At 46.1% G+C, this 19667-nt stretch overlaps 1 protein-coding gene across 2 annotated transcripts in view; it reads right to left on the reverse strand.

The window, feature by feature from the left end:
• LOC5499198 (carnitine O-palmitoyltransferase 1, liver isoform) overlaps nucleotides 1–19667 on the reverse strand; it is a 37951-nt gene that overhangs the window by 8050 nt on the left and 10234 nt on the right. For both annotated transcript variants that reach the window (XM_048722526.1, XM_048722525.1), the window contains exons 16-27: nucleotides 18650–18715; nucleotides 17205–17292; nucleotides 13730–13817; nucleotides 13280–13310; nucleotides 12921–12966; nucleotides 12532–12584; nucleotides 12229–12310; nucleotides 11287–11365; nucleotides 9756–9829; nucleotides 9568–9603; nucleotides 3940–4017; nucleotides 3148–3240 (exon numbers count right to left, since the gene is read on the reverse strand). In XM_048722526.1, the coding sequence (XP_048578483.1) occupies nucleotides 3148–3240; nucleotides 3940–4017; nucleotides 9568–9603; nucleotides 9756–9829; nucleotides 11287–11365; nucleotides 12229–12310; nucleotides 12532–12584; nucleotides 12921–12966; nucleotides 13280–13310; nucleotides 13730–13817; nucleotides 17205–17292; nucleotides 18650–18715 (814 nt within the window). The remainder of the gene's footprint in view (nucleotides 1–3147; nucleotides 3241–3939; nucleotides 4018–9567; nucleotides 9604–9755; nucleotides 9830–11286; nucleotides 11366–12228; nucleotides 12311–12531; nucleotides 12585–12920; nucleotides 12967–13279; nucleotides 13311–13729; nucleotides 13818–17204; nucleotides 17293–18649; nucleotides 18716–19667) is intronic.

Here is a 19667-nt window from a genome sequence, read left to right on the forward strand (position 1 = left end):
TGTTGTGTAGGTCAGGAGAGTGCTTGGCTTACCGTGTTGTGTAGGTCAGGAGAGAGCTTGGCTTACTGAGTTGTGTGGGTCAAGAGAGAACTTGGCTTACTGAGTTGTGTGGGTCAGAAGAGTGCTTGGCTTACCGTGTTGTTAAGGACAGGAGAGTGCTTGGCTTACCGTGTTGTTAAGGCCAGGAGAGAGCTTGGCTTACCTGTTGTTAAGGCCAGGAGAGTGCTTGGCTTACCTGTTGTTAAGGCCAGGAGAGTGCTTGGCTTACCTGTTGTTAAGGCCAGGAGAGTGATTGGCTTACCGTGTTGTTAAGGCCAGGAGAATGCTTGGCTTACTGAGTTGTGTGGGTCAAGAGAGTGCTTGGCTTACTGAGTTGTGTGGGCCAAGAGAGTGCTTGGCTTACCGTGTTGTGTGGGTCAGAAGAGTGCTTGGCTTACCGTGTTGTTAAGGCCAGGAGAGTGCCTGGCTTACCGTGTTGTGTGGGTCAGAAGAGTGCTTGGCTTATCGTGTTGTGTGGGTCAGAAGAGTGCTTGGCTTACCGTGTTGTGTGGGTCAGGAGAGTGCCTGGCTTATCGTGTTGTGTGGGTCAGAAGAGTGCTTGGCTTACCTGTTGTTAAGGCCAGGAGAGTGCCTGGCTTACCGTGTTGTGTGGGTCAGAAGAGTGCTTGGCTTATCGTGTTGTGTGGGTCAGAAGAGTGCTTGGCTTACCGTGTTGTGTGGGTCAGGAGAGTGCCTGGCTTATCGTGTTGTGTAGGTCAGGAGAGTGCTTGGCTTACCTGTTGTTAAGGCCAGGAGAGTGCTTGGCTTACTGAGTTGTGTGGGTCAAGAGAGAACTTGGCTTACTGAGTTGTGTGGGTCAGAAGAGTGCTTGGCTTACCGTGTTGTTAAGGACAGGAGAGTGCTTGGCTTACCGTGTTGTTAAGGCCAGGAGAGAGCTTGGCTTACCGTGTTGTTAAGGCCAGGAGAGTGCTTGGCTTACCGTGTTGTTAAGGCCAGAAGAGTGCTTGGCTTACCTGTTGTTAAGGCCAGGAGAGTGATTGGCTTACCGTGTTGTTAAGGCCAGGAGAATGCTTGGCTTACTGAGTTGTGTGGGTCAAGAGAGTGCTTGGCTTACTGAGTTGTGTGGGCCAAGAGAGTGCTTGGCTTACCGTGTTGTGTGGGTCAGAAGAGTGCTTGGCTTACCGTGTTGTTAAGGCCAGGAGAGTGCCTGGCTTACCGTGTTGTGTGGGTCAGAAGAGTGCTTGGCTTATCGTGTTGTGTGGGTCAGAAGAGTGCTTGGCTTACCGTGTTGTGTGGGTCAGGAGAGTGCCTGGCTTATCGTGTTGTGTGGGTCAGAAGAGTGCTTGGCTTATCGTGTTGTGTGGGTCAGAAGAGTGCTTGGCTTACCGTGTTGTGTGGGTCAGGAGAGTGCCTGGCTTACCGTGTTGTGTGGGTCAGGAGAGTGCCTGGCTTATCGTGTTGTGTGGGTCAGGAGAGTGCTTGGCTTACCGTGTTGTGTAGGTCAGGAGAGTGCTTGGCTTACCGTGTTGTTAAGGCCAGGAGAGTGCCTGGCTTACCGTGTTGTTAAGGCCAGGAGAGTGCTTGGCTTACCGTGTTGTGTAGGTCAGGAGAGTGCTTGGCTTACCGTGTTGTGTGGGTCAAGAGAGTGCTTGGCTTACCGTGTTGTGTGGGTCAAGAGAGTGCTTGGCTTACCGTGTTGTGTGGGTCAAGAGAGTGCTTGGCTTACCGTGTTGTTAAGGCCAGGAGAGAGCTTGGCTTACCGTGTTGTGTGGGTCAAGAGAGTGCTTGGCTTACCGTGTTGTGTAGGTCAGAAGAGTGCTTGGCTTACTGAGTTGTGTGGGTCAAGAGAGAGCTTGGCTTACCGTGTTGTGTGGGTCAGAAGAGTGCTTGGCTTACTGAGTTGTGTGGGCCAGGAGAGTGCTTGGCTTACTGAGTTGTGTGGGTCAAGAGAGTGCTTGGCTTACCGTGTTGTGTAGGTCAGGAGAGTGCTTGGCTTACCGTGTTGTGTAGGCCAGAAGAGTGCTTGGCTTACCTGTTGTTAAGGCAAGGAGAGAGCTTGGCTTACCGTGTTGTGTGGGTCAAGAGAGTGCTTGGCTTACCGTGTTGTGTAGGCCAGGAGAGTGCTTGGCTTACCGTGTTGTTAAGGCCAGGGGAGTGCTTGGCTTACTGAGTTGTGTGGGTCAAGAGAGTGCTTGGCTTACCGTGTTGTTAAGGCCAGTAAAGTGCTTGGCTTATCGTGTTGTTAAGGCCAGGAGAGAGCTTGGCTTATCGTGTTGTTAAGGCCAGGAGAGAGCTTGGCTTACCTGTTTTTAAGGCCAGGAGAGTGATTGGCTTACTGAGTTGTGTGAGTCAGAAGAGTGCTTGGCTTACTGAGTTGTGTGGGCCAGGAGAGTGCTTGGCTTACCGTGTTGTGTAGGTCAGGAGAGTGCTTGGCTTACCGTGTTGTGTAGGCCAGAAGAGTGCTTGGCTTACCTGTTGTTAAGGCAAGGAGAGAGCTTGGCTTACCGTGTTGTGTGGGTCAAGAGAGTGCTTGGCTTACCGTGTTGTGTAGGCCAGGAGAGTGCTTGGCTTACCGTGTTGTTAAGGCCAGGGGAGTGCTTGGCTTACCTGTTGTTAAGGCCAGGAGAGTGCTTGGCTTACTGAGTTGTGTGGGTCAAGAGAGTGCTTGGCTTACCGTGTTGTTAAGGCCAGTAAAGTGCTTGGCTTATCGTGTTGTTAAGGCCAGGAGAGAGCTTGGCTTATCGTGTTGTTAAGGCCAGGAGAGAGCTTGGCTTACCTGTTTTTAAGGCCAGGAGAGTGATTGGCTTACTGAGTTGTGTGGGTCAGAAGAGTGCTTGGCTTACTGAGTTGTGTGGGCCAGGAGAGTGCTTGGCTTATCGTGTTGTGTGGGTCAGGAGAGTGCTTGGCTTACCGTGTTGTTAAGGCCAGGAGAGTGCTTGGCTTACCGTGTTGTGTAGGCCAGGAGAGTGCTTGGCTTACCGTGTTGTTAAGGCCAGGAGAGTGCCTGGCTTACCGTGTTGTTAAGGCCAGGAGAGTGCTTGGCTTACCGTGTTGTTAAGGACAGGAGAGTGCCTGGCTTACCGTGTTGTTAAGGCCAGGAGAGTGCTTGGCTTACCGTGTTGTTAAGGACAGGAGTGCTTGGCTTACCGTGTTGGGCGCTGCGTGCTTGCACGTAATGTGGAAGAAAAGCTGATCCTCGCCCGCGATGATATACGAGACACCATAGCCATCATCAGCGACCTGTAACAATGGTTATGACTTTACACATTAGCATGCATTAAATCACGTAGTACAATAGATCAGAATATAGTGTCACAAGACACAATAGATAATGAGGTAATGCAACACAATATATCATGACATCACGAAATAAGATAGACATCAAGCAGCACAATAGATCATGACGTCATGAAACAAGATAGACATCAAACAACACAATATATAATGGCGTCACGCAACACAATAGTTCATTACGTCACGCAACACAACAGATCATGACGTTACGCAACACAATAGAACATGACGTGACGCAACACAATATAACATGACACCACGCAACACACTAGATCATGACGTCACGCAACACAATAGATCATGACGTCTCGCAACACAATATATATCATGACATAACACAATAGTTCATGACATCATGGAACACTAAATATTATGACGTCACAGTAATCCGTTAGCCTACTACGGTCAATGGGGTTGTCTTTTCACGAATACACGACATTGACACGTTGCTGCAATAATGCAAAGATGTCGATACGAAGTCACGTGGCCCTAGTAACGCTAGTCACGCTATCCTAGTAACGTCAGTAACGTTAATCTGGTAACATTAACTCATGTGGTCAAGTTAGTCACGCCACCCTAGTGAGGTTAGTAATGCTTCCCCAGTCACGCTAGAGGGCTTGTATGTCACACTTGTATGTCACGCACCGGTCCGAAGCCTCCACCAGCAGTAATCAGCTCTGGATTTTTGGTCAAGTCCAACTTCTTGGTCTGCTGAATGGACGTCTGGAAAACGGCAATCAAGGGGAATTAGGGGTTTAGGGTAGGGTTGTGTGGTCAAGGTGTACGAGTGGCACGAGGGCTTAGATCCGGGTTGGAGGATAAGGGGGTTAAGGGGTCTGGGTGGGGTTAAGGGGTCTAGGTGGGGTTAAAGGGTCTGGGTGGGGTTAAGGGGTAAGGATGGCATGAGGGCTTAGATCCGGGTTGGAGGATAAGGGGGTTAAGGGGTCTGGGTGGGGATAAAGGGTCTGGGTGAGGTTAAGGGGTCTGGGTGGGGTAAAGGGGTCTGGGTGGGGTTAAAGGGTCTGGGTGGGGTAAAGGGGTCTGGGTGGGGTTAAGGGGTCTGGGTGGGGTTAAGGGGTCTGGGTGGGGTTCAGGGGTCTGGGTGGGGTTAAGGGGTCTGGGTGGGGTTAAAGGGTCTGGGTGGGGTTATGGGGTCTGGGTGGGGTTAAGGGGTCTGGGTGGGGTAAAGGGGTCTGGGTGGGGTTATGGGGTCTGGGTGGGGTTAAAGGGTCTGGGTGGGGTTATGGGGTCTGGGTGGGGTTAAGGGGTCTGGGTTGGGTTAAAGAGTCTGGGTGGGGTTAAGGGGTCTGGGTGGGGTTAAGGGGTCTGGGTGGGGTTAAGGGGTCTAGGTGGGGTTAAAGGGTCTGGGTGGGGTTAAGGGGTAAGGATGGCATGAGGGCTTAGATCCGGGTTGGAGGATAAGGGGGTTAAGGGGTCTGGGTGGGGTTAAAGGGTCTGGGTGGGGTTAAGGGGTCTGGGTGGGGTAAAGGGGTCTGGGTGGGGTTAAAGGGTCTGGGTGGGGTAAAGGGGTCTGGGTGGGGTTAAGGGGTCTGGGTGGGGTTAAGGGGTCTGGGTGGGGTTCAGGGGTCTGGGTGGGGTTAAGGGGTCTGGGTGGGGTTAAAGGGTCTGGGTGGGGTTATGGGGTCTGGGTGGGGTTAAGGGGTCTGGGTGGGGTAAAGGGGTCTGGGTGGGGTTATGGGGTCTGGGTGGGGTTAAGGGGTCTGGGTGGGGTTAAGGGGTATGGGTGGGGTTAAGGGGTCTGGGTTGGGTTAAAGAGTCTGGGTGGGGTTAAGGGGTCTGGGTGGGGTTAAGGGGTCTGGGTGGGGTTAAGGGGTCTGGGTGGGGTAAAGGGGTCTGGGTGGGGTAAAGGGGTGTTGGTGGGGTAAAGGGGTCTGGGTGGGGTTAACAGGTCTGGGTGGGGTTAAGGGGTCTGGGTTGGGTTAAGGGGTCTGGGTGGGGTTAAGGGGTCTGGGTGGGGTTAAAGGGTCTGGGTGGGGTTAAGGGGTCTGGGTGGGGTTCAGGGGTCTGGGTGGGGTTAAAGAGTCTGGGTGCGGTTAAGGGGTATGGGTGGGGTTAAGGGGTATGGGTGGGGTTAAGGGGTATGGGTGGGGTTAAAGGGTCTGGGTGGGGTTAAAGGGTCTGGGTGGGGTTAAGGGGTCTGGGTGGGGTTAAGGGGTCTGGGTGCGGTTAAGGGGTATGGGTGGGGTTAAGGGGTATGGGTGGGGTTAAGGGGTATGGGTGGGGTTAAGGGGTATGGGTGGGGTTAAGGGGTATGGGTGGGGTTAAGGGGTATGGGTGGGGTTAAGGGGCTGGGTGGGGTTAAGGGGTCTGTGTGGGGTTAAGGGGTCTGGGTGGGGTTAAGGGGTCTGGGTGGGGTTAAGGGGTCTGGGTGGGGTAAAGGGGTCTGGGTGGGGTAAAGGGGTGTTGGTGGGGTAAAGGGGTCTGGGTGGGGTTAACGGGTCTGGGTGGGGTAAAGGGGTCTGGGTGCGGTTAAGGGGTATGGGTGGGGTTAAGGGGTATGGGTGGGGTTAAGGGGTATGGGTGGGGTTAAGGGGTATGGGTGGGGTTAAGGGGTCTGTGTGGGGTTAAGGGGTCTGGGTGGGGTTAAGGGGTCTGGGTGGGGTTAAGGGGTCTGGGTGGGGTAAAGGGGTCTGGGTGGGGTAAAGGGGTGTTGGTGGGGTAAAGGGGTCTGGGTGGGGTTAACGGGTCTGGGTGGGGTTAAGGGGTCTGGGTTGGGTTAAGGGGTCTGGGTTGGGTTAAAGAGTCTGGGTGGGGTTAAGGGGTCTGGGTGGGGTTAAGGGGTCTGGGTTGGGTTAAGGGGTCTGGGTGGGGTTAAGGGGTCTGGGTTGGGTTAAAGAGTCTGGGTGGGGTTAAGGGGTATGGGTGGGGTTAAGGGGTCTGGGTGGGGTTAAGGGGTCTGGGTGGGGTTAAGGGGTATGGGTGGGGTTAAGGGGTCTGGGTGGGGTTAAGGGGTCTGGGTGGGGTTAAGGGTTCTGGGTGGGGTAAAGACTACGGTCTTAAACTCCACGGCCCCCGTAACGCGAAAGCCTTTCGAGGATTCACCCACAATTGATCTAGGTAGCCGGACTTTTTTGTACCAGTCCACATACCAATATAAATTTGCAGACAAGTCGAGGGAATGCAAAAATCTTCCTGATACAAATATCTGTCTATTTTTGCTTCCTATGGTTTAACAATAGCGCTACCACGCGACCGTGTCACCGACAATAGGCCTTTTGTTTTCGAAACATAGCCTAGCTTAAAATGACGCGGATCGAAATGGTGTAAAACGCTAGATAGCCAATCACCGACTAGTCACTTCAATTAAAGATTCGTCCGACCTCTGATATATAAACGGGCCCGTGACATCATGTCTCAATCCGCTAATCGAGCATACTTTATGAAGTCCTCATTAGCAACCTAGCGAAAAACAACTGACGAAGGTCTCTTCATTAAGAGTCCGAAACCGGTCTTGTAAACGCTATAACCGCCCGCCGATTTTTCATCAAACGATGACATCGGAAGGCACCTTAGACGAGATGAGCGAGCCCTCTCTCAGAAAAAGCCAGTTTTAGCCAAAGTGCACTTTGAATTCTACGAGTTACAGTGGCGATTCTCGGCAGCCTCAAATCTTCCTGTTTGATTTTAAGAAATCTATTAAAACAGGAGTGAGCTGTACTGCAGATATGTCCTAAATAACTCTAAGAAACTTAACATGCACAAAGAAAGCGCTTATGTCAGGTCGAGCAACGCTCCTATAGACGTGAAACATTAAAGAACGACAAATTCCACCACAAAGACATATAATATGTCACCTAAGGTTTTTGTCACCTCATAAACCACGTCTAGCGTATATCGTCCTCCGTAGATCCATTTCTGCGGCATATAACGCTTAAGCAAAAGTGTAATCTCAAAGACACTACGCACTTTATTTACTTCATCAGAAGTCTATAAAAGGGCGAAAGATTCATTGATTTAAATATCCTTGATGTCCATAGCTTACTGAAACTTTTTAGTACACGCATTCTCTCCTCTTGCCACCCTCTTAGTTATAAGAAGGGTTTGTGTCTAGGGAGATGGCCTACGTCCGTTAAGAACAAATTCCTCACTTGCCACCTTCTAAGCCGAAATTCGCAACTTATTCTAGATACGGTTACGCGATTTCACAACATACATAACGGCGAGTGTTGAATTCACGGACAGGCAAAATGCGTTTTGAGGCAAACATGGCATCTGATAAACGAATCTAAACATTTTGTCATGAGGTTCCACCCGGCTAAACAGAATCTTTTAAAGATTCTTATAAAAAACTGGCAACTTATCACAGATCTCAGCCTCATACGGCTAGAATCTTTAATGAACCTATAGTCTCTTATAGAAAGGAGAAACCGCTTATAGACTTTTAAGTCAGAGCTACAATCTCCCATAAAGGACTAGGTATCAAAGCAGATTTATTTGCAATTGTGGCGGGTGTGGCTGTTGGCAATATTACACAACTGGGTGGGGTTAAGGGGTCTGGGTGGGGTAAAGGGGTCTGGGTGGGGTAAAGGGGTGTTGGTGGGGTAAAGGGGTCTGGGTGGGGTTAACGGGTCTGGGTGGGGTTAAGGGGTCTGGGTTGGGTTAAGGGGTCTGGGTGGGGTTAAGGGGTATGGGTGGGGTTAAGGGGTCTGGGTGGGGTTAAGGGGTCAGGGTGGGGTTAAGGGGTATGGGTGGAGTTAAGGGGTATGGGTGGGGTTAAGGGGTATGGGTGGGGTTAAGGGGTATGGGTGGGGTTAAGGGGTCTGGGTGGGGTTAAGGGGTCTGGGTGGGGTTAAGGGGTAAGGATGGTATGAGGGGGTTGGCTAGGGGTTGAAAGAATAGGATGGGATTTCGGAAGTGTTGGGTCAAGGGGTAAGGGTGGTATGAGGGGTTAGTTGGGTCAAGGATGGTATAAGGGGTTAGGTGGGGTCAAGGATGGGATATGGGGTTAGGTGGGGTTAGGTGGGGTCAAGGATGGTATAAGGGGTTAGGTGGGGTCAAGGATGGTATAAGGGGTTAGGTGGGGTCAAGGATGGTATAAGGGGTTAGGTGGGGTCAAGGATAGTATAAGGGGTTAGGTGGGGTCAAGGATGGTATAAGGGGTTAGGTGGGGTCAAGGATGGTATAAGAGGTTAGGTGGGGTCAAGGATGGTATAAGGGGTTAGGTGGGGTCAAGGATGGTATAAGCGGTTAGGTGGGGTCAAGGATGGTATAAGGGTTAGGTGGGGTCAATGATGGAATAAGGGGTTAGGTGGGGTTAGGTGGGGTCAAGGATGGTATAAGGGTTAGGTGGGGTCAATGATGGTATAAGGGGTTAGGTGGGGTCAAGGATGGTATAAGGGGTTAGGTGGGGTCAAGGATGGTATAAGGGGTTAGGTGGGGTTAGGTGGGGTCAAGGATGGTATAAGGGGTTAGGTGGGGTCAAGGATGGTATAAGGGGTTATGTGGGGTCAAGGATGGTATAAGGGGTTAGGTGGGGTCAAGGATGGTATAAGGGGTTAAGTGGGGTCAAGGATGGTATAAGGGGTTAGGTGGAGTCAAGGATGGTATAAGAGGTTAGGTGGGGTTAGGTGGGGTCAAGGATGGTATAAGGGGTTAGGTGGGGTTAGGTGGGGTCAAGGATGGTATAAGGGGTTAGGTGGGGTCAAGGATGGTATAAGGGGTTAGGTGGGGTTAGGTGGGGTCAAGGATGGTATAAGGGGTTAGGTGGGGTTAGGTGGGGTCAAGGATGGTATAAGGGGTTAGATGGGGTTAGGTGGGGTCAAGGATGGTATAAGGGGTTAGGTGGGGTCAAGGATGGTATAAGGGGTTAGGTGGGGTCAAGGATGGTATAAGGGGTTAGGTGGGGTCAAGGATGGTATAAGGGGTTAGGTGGGGTCAAGGATGGGATAAGGGGTTAGGTGGGGTTAGGTGGGGTCAAGGATGGTATAAGGGGTTAGGTGGGGTCAAGGATGGTATAAGGGGTTAGGTGGGGTCAAGGATGGGATAAGGGGTTAGGTGGGGTTAGGTGGGGTCAAGGATGGTATAAGGGGTTAGGTAGGGTTAGGTGGGGTCAAGGATGGTATAAGGGGTTAGGTAGGGTCAGGTTGGGTCAAGGATGGTATAAGGGGTTAGGTGGGGTTATGGTTGAGGTCAAGGATGGTATAAGGGGTTAGGTGGGGTTATGGTTGAGGTCAAGGTATAGGGCGGGGATGAGGGTTAGCATGGGGTTTAGGGAGTAGGGGTTATAGTGTTTACGGTGGTTTGTGTCATTACCTGACTTGTGGATAGTCTCCAAGGAGAGCTGAGAGCCTGACAAACAAGATTTCATGATAAACAACATGTAACACTGCACTAACAAAGGGGCAGTAATATGAATGATGATGACATAAGTCTCAATATTTCAAACGTCGTGCGGTTGGCTGTATGCAGAATCGTGATTGACAAGTATAAAAATATATTACCTCTTTTAAAAAGGGAGAATCCACCTCTAGATAACGAGTGACGACATACAAGCAGAAGAGGTGACGGTCAATCCCTGGGGAAAAACAAGCACAAGGATCTTAATACAAGCACAAGGATCTTAATACAAGCACAAGGATCTTAATACAAGCACAAGGATCCTAATACAAGCACAAGGATCCTAATACAAGCACAAGGATCTTAATACAAGCACAAGGATCTTAATACAAGCACAAGAATCCTAATACAAGCACAAGGATCTTAATACAAGCACAAGGATCCTAATACAAGCACAAGGATCCTAAAACAAGCACAACGATCTTAATACAAGCACAAGGATCTTAATACAAGCACAAGGATACAACATTACCTCGCTACAACGTTACCTCGCTACAACGTCACCTCGCTACAACGTTACCTCGCTACAAAGTTACCTCGCTACAAAGTTACCTCGCTACAAAGTTACCTCGCTACAACATTACCTTGCTACAAAGTCACCTCGCTACAAAGTCACCTCGCTACAAAGTCACCTCGCTACAACGTTACCTCGCTACAACGTTACCTCGCTGCGTTACCTCGCTGCGTTACCTCGCTACAAAGTTACCTCGCTACAACGTTACCTCGCTACAACGTTACCTCGCTACAACGTTACCTCGCTACAACGTTACCTCGCTACAAAGTTACCTCGCTACAACGTTACCTCGCTACAACGTTACCTCGCTACAACGTTACCTCGCTACAAAGTTACCTCGCTACAACGTTACCTCGCTACAAAGTTACCTCGCTTCAACGTTACCTCGCTACAACGTTACCTCGCTACAATGTTACCTCGCTACAACGATACCTCGCTACAACGTTACCTCGCTACAACGTTACCTCGCTACAAAGTTACCTCGCTACAAAGTTACCTCGCTACAAAGCTACCTCGCTACAAAGCTACCTGCTACAACGTTACCTCGCTACAACGTTACCTCGCTACAAAGTTACCTCGCTACAACGTTACCTCGCTACAACATTACCTTGCTACAAAGTCACCTCGCTACAAAGTCACCTCGCTACAAAGTCACCTCGCTACAAAGTTACCTCGCTACAACGTTACCTCGCTACAACGTTACCTCGCTGCGTTACCTCGCTGCGTTACCTCGCTACAAAGTTACCTCGCTACAACGTTACCTCGCTACAACGTTACCTCGCTGCGTTACCTCGCTACAAAGTTACCTCGCTACAACGTTACCTCGCTGCGTTACCTCGCTACAAAGTTACCTCGCTACAACGTTATCTCGCTACAACGTTACCTCGCTACAAAGTTACCTCGCTACAACGTTACCTCGCTACAAAGTTACCTCGCTTCAACGTTACCTCGCTACAAAGTTACCTCGCTACAACGATATTTTTAATAGATTTTCCTCTATATCATAAAATCGAGGACCTCTTTCTAACGATACCTCGATTTTACGATACATTTTCTTTCTCCCGAGGCACATCGTAAAATCCAGGTTCCACTGTAGATGAGGGAAGTTTCCAGTTGCTCACCTTGTCCTGCCATGCACTGTCTAAACCCATCAACATGGCGTTGTACCGCCTTCTGGAAAAGCTCTCTCCGCTGTTTTTTCTGTAACAACACAAAGAAACTTATTTACCGACTTTATTTTCAGTTGATGCAGCGCATTGCGGACGAACGCTCCTTCACAGAAATAGCTTGTAATAGGGCGAACTCTCTGTGTAATGGGCGAACTCTCTGTGTAATGGGCGAACTCTCTGTGTAATGGGCGAACTCTCTGTGTAATGGGCGAACTCTCTGTGTAATGGGCGAACTCTCTGTGTAATGGGCGAACTCTCTGTGTAATGGGCGAACTCTCTGTGTAATGGGCGAACTCTCTGTGTAATGGGCGAACTCTCTGTGTAATGGGCGAACTCTCTGTGTAATGGGCGAACTCTCTGTGTAATGGGCGAACTCTCTGTGTAATAGGCGAACTCTCTGTGTAATAGGCAAACTCTCTGTGTAATGAGCGAACTCTCTGTGTAATGGGCGAACTCTATGTATAATGGGCGAACTCTCTGTGTAATGGGCGAACTCTCTGTGTAATGGGCGAGCTCTCTGTGTAATGGGCAAACTCTCTGTGTAATGGGCAAACTCTCTGTGTAATGGGCGAACTCTCTGTGTAATGGGCGAACTCTCTGTGTAATGGGCGAACTCTCTGTGTAATGGGCGAACTCTGTGTAATGGGCGAACTCTCTGTGTAATGGGCGAACTCTATGTGTAATGGGCGACCTCTCTTTGTAATGGGCGAACTCTCTGTGTAATGAGCGAGCTCTCTGTGTAATGGGCGAACTCTCTGTGTAATGGGCAAGCTCTCTTTGTAATGGGCGAACTCTCTGTGTAATGAGCGAACTCTCTGTGTAATGGGCGAACTCTCTGTGTAATGGGCAAGCTCTCTGTGTATTGGGCGAGATAACAGAGTGCATAATACTCACTGATAGCTCTGGATTGACCATGCCATAGACGAACCGCGTCGACTCGTTAGTGCAGGGCCGTACAGTCTCAGTACGCCCTTCCCTAAAAACAACATGAAGAAGAAAATATGTTGGTGGTAGTAGATGTATAAAATAAAGCGTGAAGCATTTTGCGGGTTGGTAATTGTGCTTTCTTGGACCCCTCCCCTATGTAAATAATAAATTGATAGTATAATACCTATGACTGCACCCCCCTCCCCCCCCCCCCCCCCCCCCACCACCACCCTCGGCCACTCCTGGGAACGCGCCAGAAATATGCCATACCTGAAGAGCCTGGTCATGGACGATTCGTAAGTAAGATCCACACGGCCTTGGTCCTGGTCACGACAAAAATGAAAGACAGGTTACTTAAGTCTTTGTGTACTGCAAATACGAAGGGCCTTTGGGTACTTTTAATACAATTCTATGGTTTTCTTGAGTTTTCTTTTAGTTTTGCATGTGATGTAAACATGGAAATTCTAGTGAACTTGTTTATTTTCATTCACATATTAATATTTTCTTTATAAGTTCTCCATTGTTTAGTTTACTTTTTTTATAATTCAAAGCATTTCCTTTTTTCCTTTTCAAATATTGATGTACACATCCCACAAATAGCTGAGTTTTAAATAGATACCAAATATTAGAAAAAAAAAAGATCAACTTTAAAGAGTTACCTTGTAGTATGCCAGTTGTAGAGCCATTTGAATGAAGGCATCAGGACTGGAAGAGATGAAGAGTAAAGAGCATTGAAAATGCAGCATTTGAAGAACCAACCAAATCCTCTGCTATTCGTGAATAAGCTGTTTTGTTTTTGTTTAGAATATTCAAAACTCTTTTTTCAAGATAATGCTTTTCCAGCTGTTTGTAGGACGGATTGACATTCACCAATAAAATGGAAAGCTATTGCGATTATTTCTATGCAAAATTGTAAATAACGTTATTTAGAAAACTTCTCAAAATAATCCGTTTTGAAAGATTAACATAAGTGTGGCTGTCAAGGGCTCTTTAGATAGATAAGAGATAATGACTGTACCTGGTCTTGCATTTTTTCATAATTCCTTTACCTGCAATGATAAGGGTAAATCATGATGTCATTGCAGATACTCCGATACAACTTGTAAAAGTAATCTAAGATATCTATACAGTATCTTATTCCCTATACATTTCAAAGTCTTGGCTATCCAGGGGTTTGGCTTCTGATAGGCCAATATGCACATGTACTTAGAAATTTAGTATAGTTTTTGGGTGAAGGACTCGAGGGCTCAGGTATACTGTCTGAATCATAGTCGATTAGAAAAAAACAAATGTTCTGGAAGCCCCAGTAGTGCAGAGCACAATTCAGCCAACAATCCTTGACATTTTTCATGTTTTTAAGAGAGGAGTTTTATCTTAAAGAGTGGCCATTGTACATACTTGGGAACACGCCCTAGCTACGCCCCTGCAATCAACGCTACCCATGACCCACAGAAACCAGAGAGCTTACCAAACTTGTTGTTGACAAAAATGTGTAAGTCCAGGTCATTGATTAATTCTTCTGCTTTTGATTGACAGGTTTCAATGATCTCCACACACTGGATATAAAAGACAAGATGGTGGTGACTCTAATAGAATAGCCTATAAGAAATGAGGTACATTCCACTCTTGTCTTACACGTAATGGACACCCTGGTTGCTTAGGAGACAGGGCCATGGCGCGGTGGGGCACTTTAGGCATGTACCCCCCCCCCCATTACTTTTTTTCAAATATTATTATAAGGAAATGACCAGTTGCTCAGTGGGCTTCAAGTATATTTTGTAAAGAGAATGACAATCATGCACATTTGTATTGTGGCATAACCATCTCAGTAGATTTCGGCTAGCAAGTTCTTGTGGCAACTTCACTGCTGTTGATATAGGAATCCCAACTTAATGGGTTCCCCTCCACACCAAATACATCATATGTATAGGTATTGTGGGGTAGTAGCCAATAGTATGAATATTAAAAATGAGATTATAAGGTTAGTGGCAGTTAGGTTGCAAGCATAGTTGATGTCAATGTAATTAAAATGATTATATAGTGGTAGTCAGGGCGCTGTTAGCAATACGAAGCGTTAGTATGAGATGTTATGCGGATTTTAATGATAGTTTAATGTACTAGAGGACCTTTAATCTGTAAGAACAGCGACATCGACTCTGATGCAAAGTTTTGAGGGGTTAGCGTGGTTATAGTTTGCTATAAAAGTAGTAAGCGCATCGTTGGGTATAGTATTTGAAATTTATTTTAATTGCTTACAAATCCCTCATGTGCGTCTCCCGCAAACCAACAATGTACAGCTATGTATAAGTAGAACTTTTGTAATACGTAAAAAGACGCCTTCACCAATCTGTACAAAATATAAGAAGTATAATATTCCGTTCTTATTTTATATAATGTAATTTTAGTGTAAACAATATACAGTACCGCTCACGAACATAGGGACACTGTTCGCGAAACTTTCGCGAACATATAGACACGCTGTTCGCGAACAGATGCAAAATAAACGGTTTGACGAACGGTAACGTGGGGCTTAATAACAGCTAGAAAAGCGAGAAGCCATTTATTTGACAAAGACTTGTAATAGACAGAGAATTAGTTTGGGGAATGAATGCCGATCACTTGATATTCCTTGAAGATTTTCGAATGTGTGTTAACTGCTAGCGAATACTTTTAAACAGCGGGAAGCCATTTATTTGACAAAGCAAAGACTTGTACTAAACACGGGAGAATTAGTTTGAGGAGGGAATGCCGATCGCTTGATATTCTTCGAAGATTGTCGAATGTGTGTTAACTGCTAGCGAATACTTTGAAAAGCGGGAAGCCATTTATTTGACAAAGCAAAGACTTGTACTAAACACGGGAGAATTAGTTTGAGGAGGGAATGCCGATCGCTTGATATTCTTCGAAGATTTTCGAAATGTGTGAAAACTGCTAGCGTAGACTTAATAACAACGGGAAGCCATCGTTTGACAAAGACATGCAATAAACACAGGAGAATTAGTTTGAGGAAGGAATGCCGCTCGCTTGATATTATTCGAAGATTTTGGAATGTGCGTTAACTGCCAGCGAATACTTTTGAACACTGGGAAGCCATTTATTTGACAAAAACTTGTATTAGACACGGGAGAATTAGTTTGACGAAGGAATGCCGATCGCTTGATATTCTTCGAAGATTTTCGAATGTGTGAAAACTGTTAGTAGTAGTCGTTTGTGTTCGAATACATGAGTCAGCGACAACATGCTCTACAGACTGCTTATGACTCGTCATAAAGTTCCGCTCGCGCTAGTTTACCAGCCAAAGCAAAATAAATAACATCTAACGACAGACATCACATATCACTCCATGTTCGAGTGAGTTTGGTTTTGGAGTCTTACATTTTCGCCATTTAAACTTTTTTTAAATAATAATAAACGACGGAACGCAATTCGCAAAGCACCCTGTTCACTTAGATAGGGGATATAAACCCAGAATGTGTGACGTTGAGTGAAAATATCGCGGCAGAGACATTTGTATCAAAATTATTTTAATATAACAATATGAACCACCACAAGAAACACCCCAAGACGGTTCTTTTAAGAACCCCCAAAAAAGTTATAAGTCAATGATCATGCATAAGTGTCTGTTTTAAAATCCCCAAAGTCGTTAACTTGAATAAAAAAGCGATATGCATTCCATCGCTCAAATAAAAACTACGGTGAATAAGAGATCGAAATATTATATTTCCCAGCTCCCCGCTGTCTTCCCGCTAGCAGTTAACACACATTCCAAAATCCTCGAATAATATCAAGCGATCGGCATTTCTTTCTCAAACTAATTCTCCCGTGTTTAGTTCATGTCTTTGTCAAATAATGGCTCCCCGCTGTTCAAGTCTTTGCTAGCAATTTTCACACATTCGAAAATCTTCGAAGAATATCAAGCGATCGGCATCCCTTTCCCAAACTAATTCTCCCGTGTCTAATACAAGTTCCTTGTCAAAAAAATGGCTTCCCAGTGTTTAAAAGCATTCGCTAGCAGTTTTCACACAATCGACAATCTTCGAAGAATATCAAGCGATCGGCATTCCCTCCTCAAACTTATTCTCCCGTGTTTAGTACAAGTCTTTGCTTTGTCAAATAAATGGCTTCCCGCGGTTCAAAATTATTCGCTAGCAGTTTTCACACATTCAAAAATCATCGAAGAATATCAAGCGATCGGCATTCCTTCCCCAAATTAATTCTCCCGTGTGTAATACAAGTATTTGTTAAATAAATGGCTTCCCGCTGTTAAAATGTATCCGCTAGCAGTTGCCACACATTCGACAATCTTCGAAGAATATCAAGCGATCGACGTTCCTTCCCTCTTAGGGGCAAGCTTTTGAGAATAAACTAACTTTTGTGCCTGCGTCTGCCCTCGTAAATCCACGATCGAATCCTTCGCATGCTTTGGCTTTCACCCGCCATCTTTATCGTCTTTATTTCTCAAACTTGAAAGTGTCTTGTCTTGATCGTCTACAAATTTTTGAACTCGAGGCATATCAGACTATAACTGAATTTGTTGCTTCTAATTTTAACGATAACCATAGCTCTCAGCTGACTTTTAAACGAACAATTTATTTGAATCGCTTGCAGAACTCCTGTATGTATTTTAAGTGAGTATCAGTAGGTCTTCGGTTACACGTTACGAGTTCCCGTTTGTTAAACGGTTTGTCCCGGTCTGTTCGCGAACGGTGTTCGCGAATTTCGCAAACAATCTCGCGAACATATGTCCACATGTTAGAGAGCGGTACTGTATGACATCTTCTTTCCTAACTACAAAACCTAGTTGTAAAAATATATCCCTGACGTGTCTTTTGTAATATATGAAAGGACATTTGTATTAATCTGTTAAAAAAAGCAATGATTGTATAGCGGTCAAGAGGATGACAATCATGCACAGATAGAAGCATTAAATGGTGGATACTCACAGGTGCTGGAATGTCCCATTCCAGTCGGGTAGGCTGTGGTAAGACCTCAAACTGGAGTTCACCCTTGCAGTGGCCATCTTCTCGATATCTACAGAGAGAAGCAGTGAGATCAATAACAGAGAGATCTCTACAGAGAGAAGCAGTGAGATCAATAACAAAGAGATCTCTACAGAGAGAAGCAGTGAGATCAATAACAGAGAGATATCTACAGAGAGAAGCAGTGAGATCAATAACAGAGAGATATCTACAGAGAGAAGCAGTGAGATCAATAACAGAGAGATATCTACAGAGAGAAGCAGTCAGATCAATAACAGAGAGATATCTACAGAGAGAAGCAGTCAGATCAATAACAGAGAGATCTCTACAGAGAGAAGCAGTCAGATCAATAACAGAGAGATATCTATAGGGAGAAGCAGTGAGATCAATAACAGAGACATCTCTACAGAGAGAAGCAGTCAGATCAATAACAGAGAGATATCTATAGGGAGATGTGAGATCAATAACAGAGAGATATCTACAGAGAGAAGCAGTGAGATCAATAACAGAGAGATCTCTACAGAGTGAAGCAGTCAGATCAATAACAGAGAGATCTCTACAGAGAGAAGCAGTGAGGTCAATAACAGAGAGATATCTATAGGGGGAAGCAGTGAGATCAATAACAGAGAGATATCTATAGGGAGAAGCAGTCAGATCAATAACAGTGAGATATCTACAGAGAGAAGCAGTCAGATCAATAACAGAGAGATCTCTACAGAGAGAAGCAGTCAGATCAATAACAGAGAGATCTCTACAGAGAGAAGCAGTCAGATCAATAACAGAGAGTTATCTATAGGGAGATGTGAGATCAATAACAGAGAGATATCTACAGAGAGAAGCAGTGAGATCAATAACAGAGAGATCTCTACAGAGTGAAGCAGTCAGATCAATAACAGAGAGATCTCTACAGAGAGAAGCAGTCAGATCAATAACAGAGAGATCTCTACAGAGAGAAGCAGTGAGATCAATAACAGAGAGATATCTACAGAGAGAAGCAGTCAGATCAATAACAGAGAGATCTCTACAGAGAGAAGCAGTGAGGTCAATAACAGAGAGATATTTATGAGAATAGCAGTTAGATCAATAACAGAGAGATATCTATAGGGAGAAGCGGTGAGATCAATAACAGAGAGATATCTATAGGGAGAAGCGGTGAGATCATAACAGTGAGATATCTATGAGAATAGCAGTCAGATGAATAACAGAGAGATATCTATAGGGGGAAGCGGTGAGATCAATAACAGTGAGATATCTACAGAGAGAAGCAGTCAGATCAATAACTAACAGTAAAATATCTACAGACGATAGGTCATTTTGTGACCCTTACTTCAATAAAAGACAGATATTTTTATTGGGGATTGGGGGGTATATTTCACTAGTTCCAATAAAATACCACCTTTTGTACCTACCCAAGATATTTGGCATCATCGCTTGTAACCCATTCTCCAAGATGCGACATGATTGGTGCATCCGCCCTGTCGAGACAAGATGAATATTGAAACGCCTGTCAAATTAGCAGGAATGTTTACTACAAACCATCACTTATCAGGAAATCAAAGTCAGGATAGCAATGATGGTTAGAATCGGTGCCTTCATGTGTGCCTAGGGAGTATTGGATGGGGAGAGTAATTTGAAGAAGTGTTTAAAAAAAGATGTTGTACAGATTATACTAACAATGTTTTGGGGAATTCCTCAGATTTAGAGATTTCAAAACCGAAAATATTGTAACAATAAATTGCTCCTATTTTAGGATGAATAAATTACAAAATCCGATTGCTCGCCAGAGTCCAGTTCAGGTGTGGTTTGTTTAGAAATTAACAAAAAGACAGGCAATAATAAAAATAATAAAAACCAGCAGGCCCGTAGCAAGGGGGGGGGGGGTTTTCGGATGAACCACCCCACTCGACTGGATGGTCTGTCCCGATGAAGGAAAGTTGAGTACTACTACAAGCTAGGACGAGCTACCTAAGAGAAAATGGTCTGCTAAATGGGTAACCCCCCCCCCCCCCCCGTTCAAAATCCTGGCTATGGGCCTGACCAGGTGCCCACCCACACAACTAGAGGGGATGGTATTGCAGAATTCAGAGTATGCACAAAAAACAGAGATCAACTCTAAACTGGAAAAAAAAATATTAAGTGGAAACATCTTAGGGTCTTGGCCCCGTACGCAGTTCTGCTCAAGGTTAAACCAATCAGCTATCAAGCTACTGTATGATTTGCGGTTTGCACGGCGCAGATTTGCGCGGTTTGAGCCAATCAGAGGTTATAGATCTCGGTGACATCAAGGAGGTGTTGACATACAATAACCAGACTACTCTGTATGACATAAATATCTGGTTATTACAGAGGTCAAAGCCATTGTTAATTCTCAAACAAAAGGTTAAACAAAACCTCTGAAAGACAGAGTAGTCTGGTTATTGTATGTCA

The sequence above is a fragment of the Nematostella vectensis genome, chromosome 15 (assembly GCF_932526225.1).
Source record: "Nematostella vectensis chromosome 15, jaNemVect1.1, whole genome shotgun sequence".
Taxonomy (NCBI): domain Eukaryota; kingdom Metazoa; phylum Cnidaria; class Anthozoa; order Actiniaria; family Edwardsiidae; genus Nematostella; species Nematostella vectensis.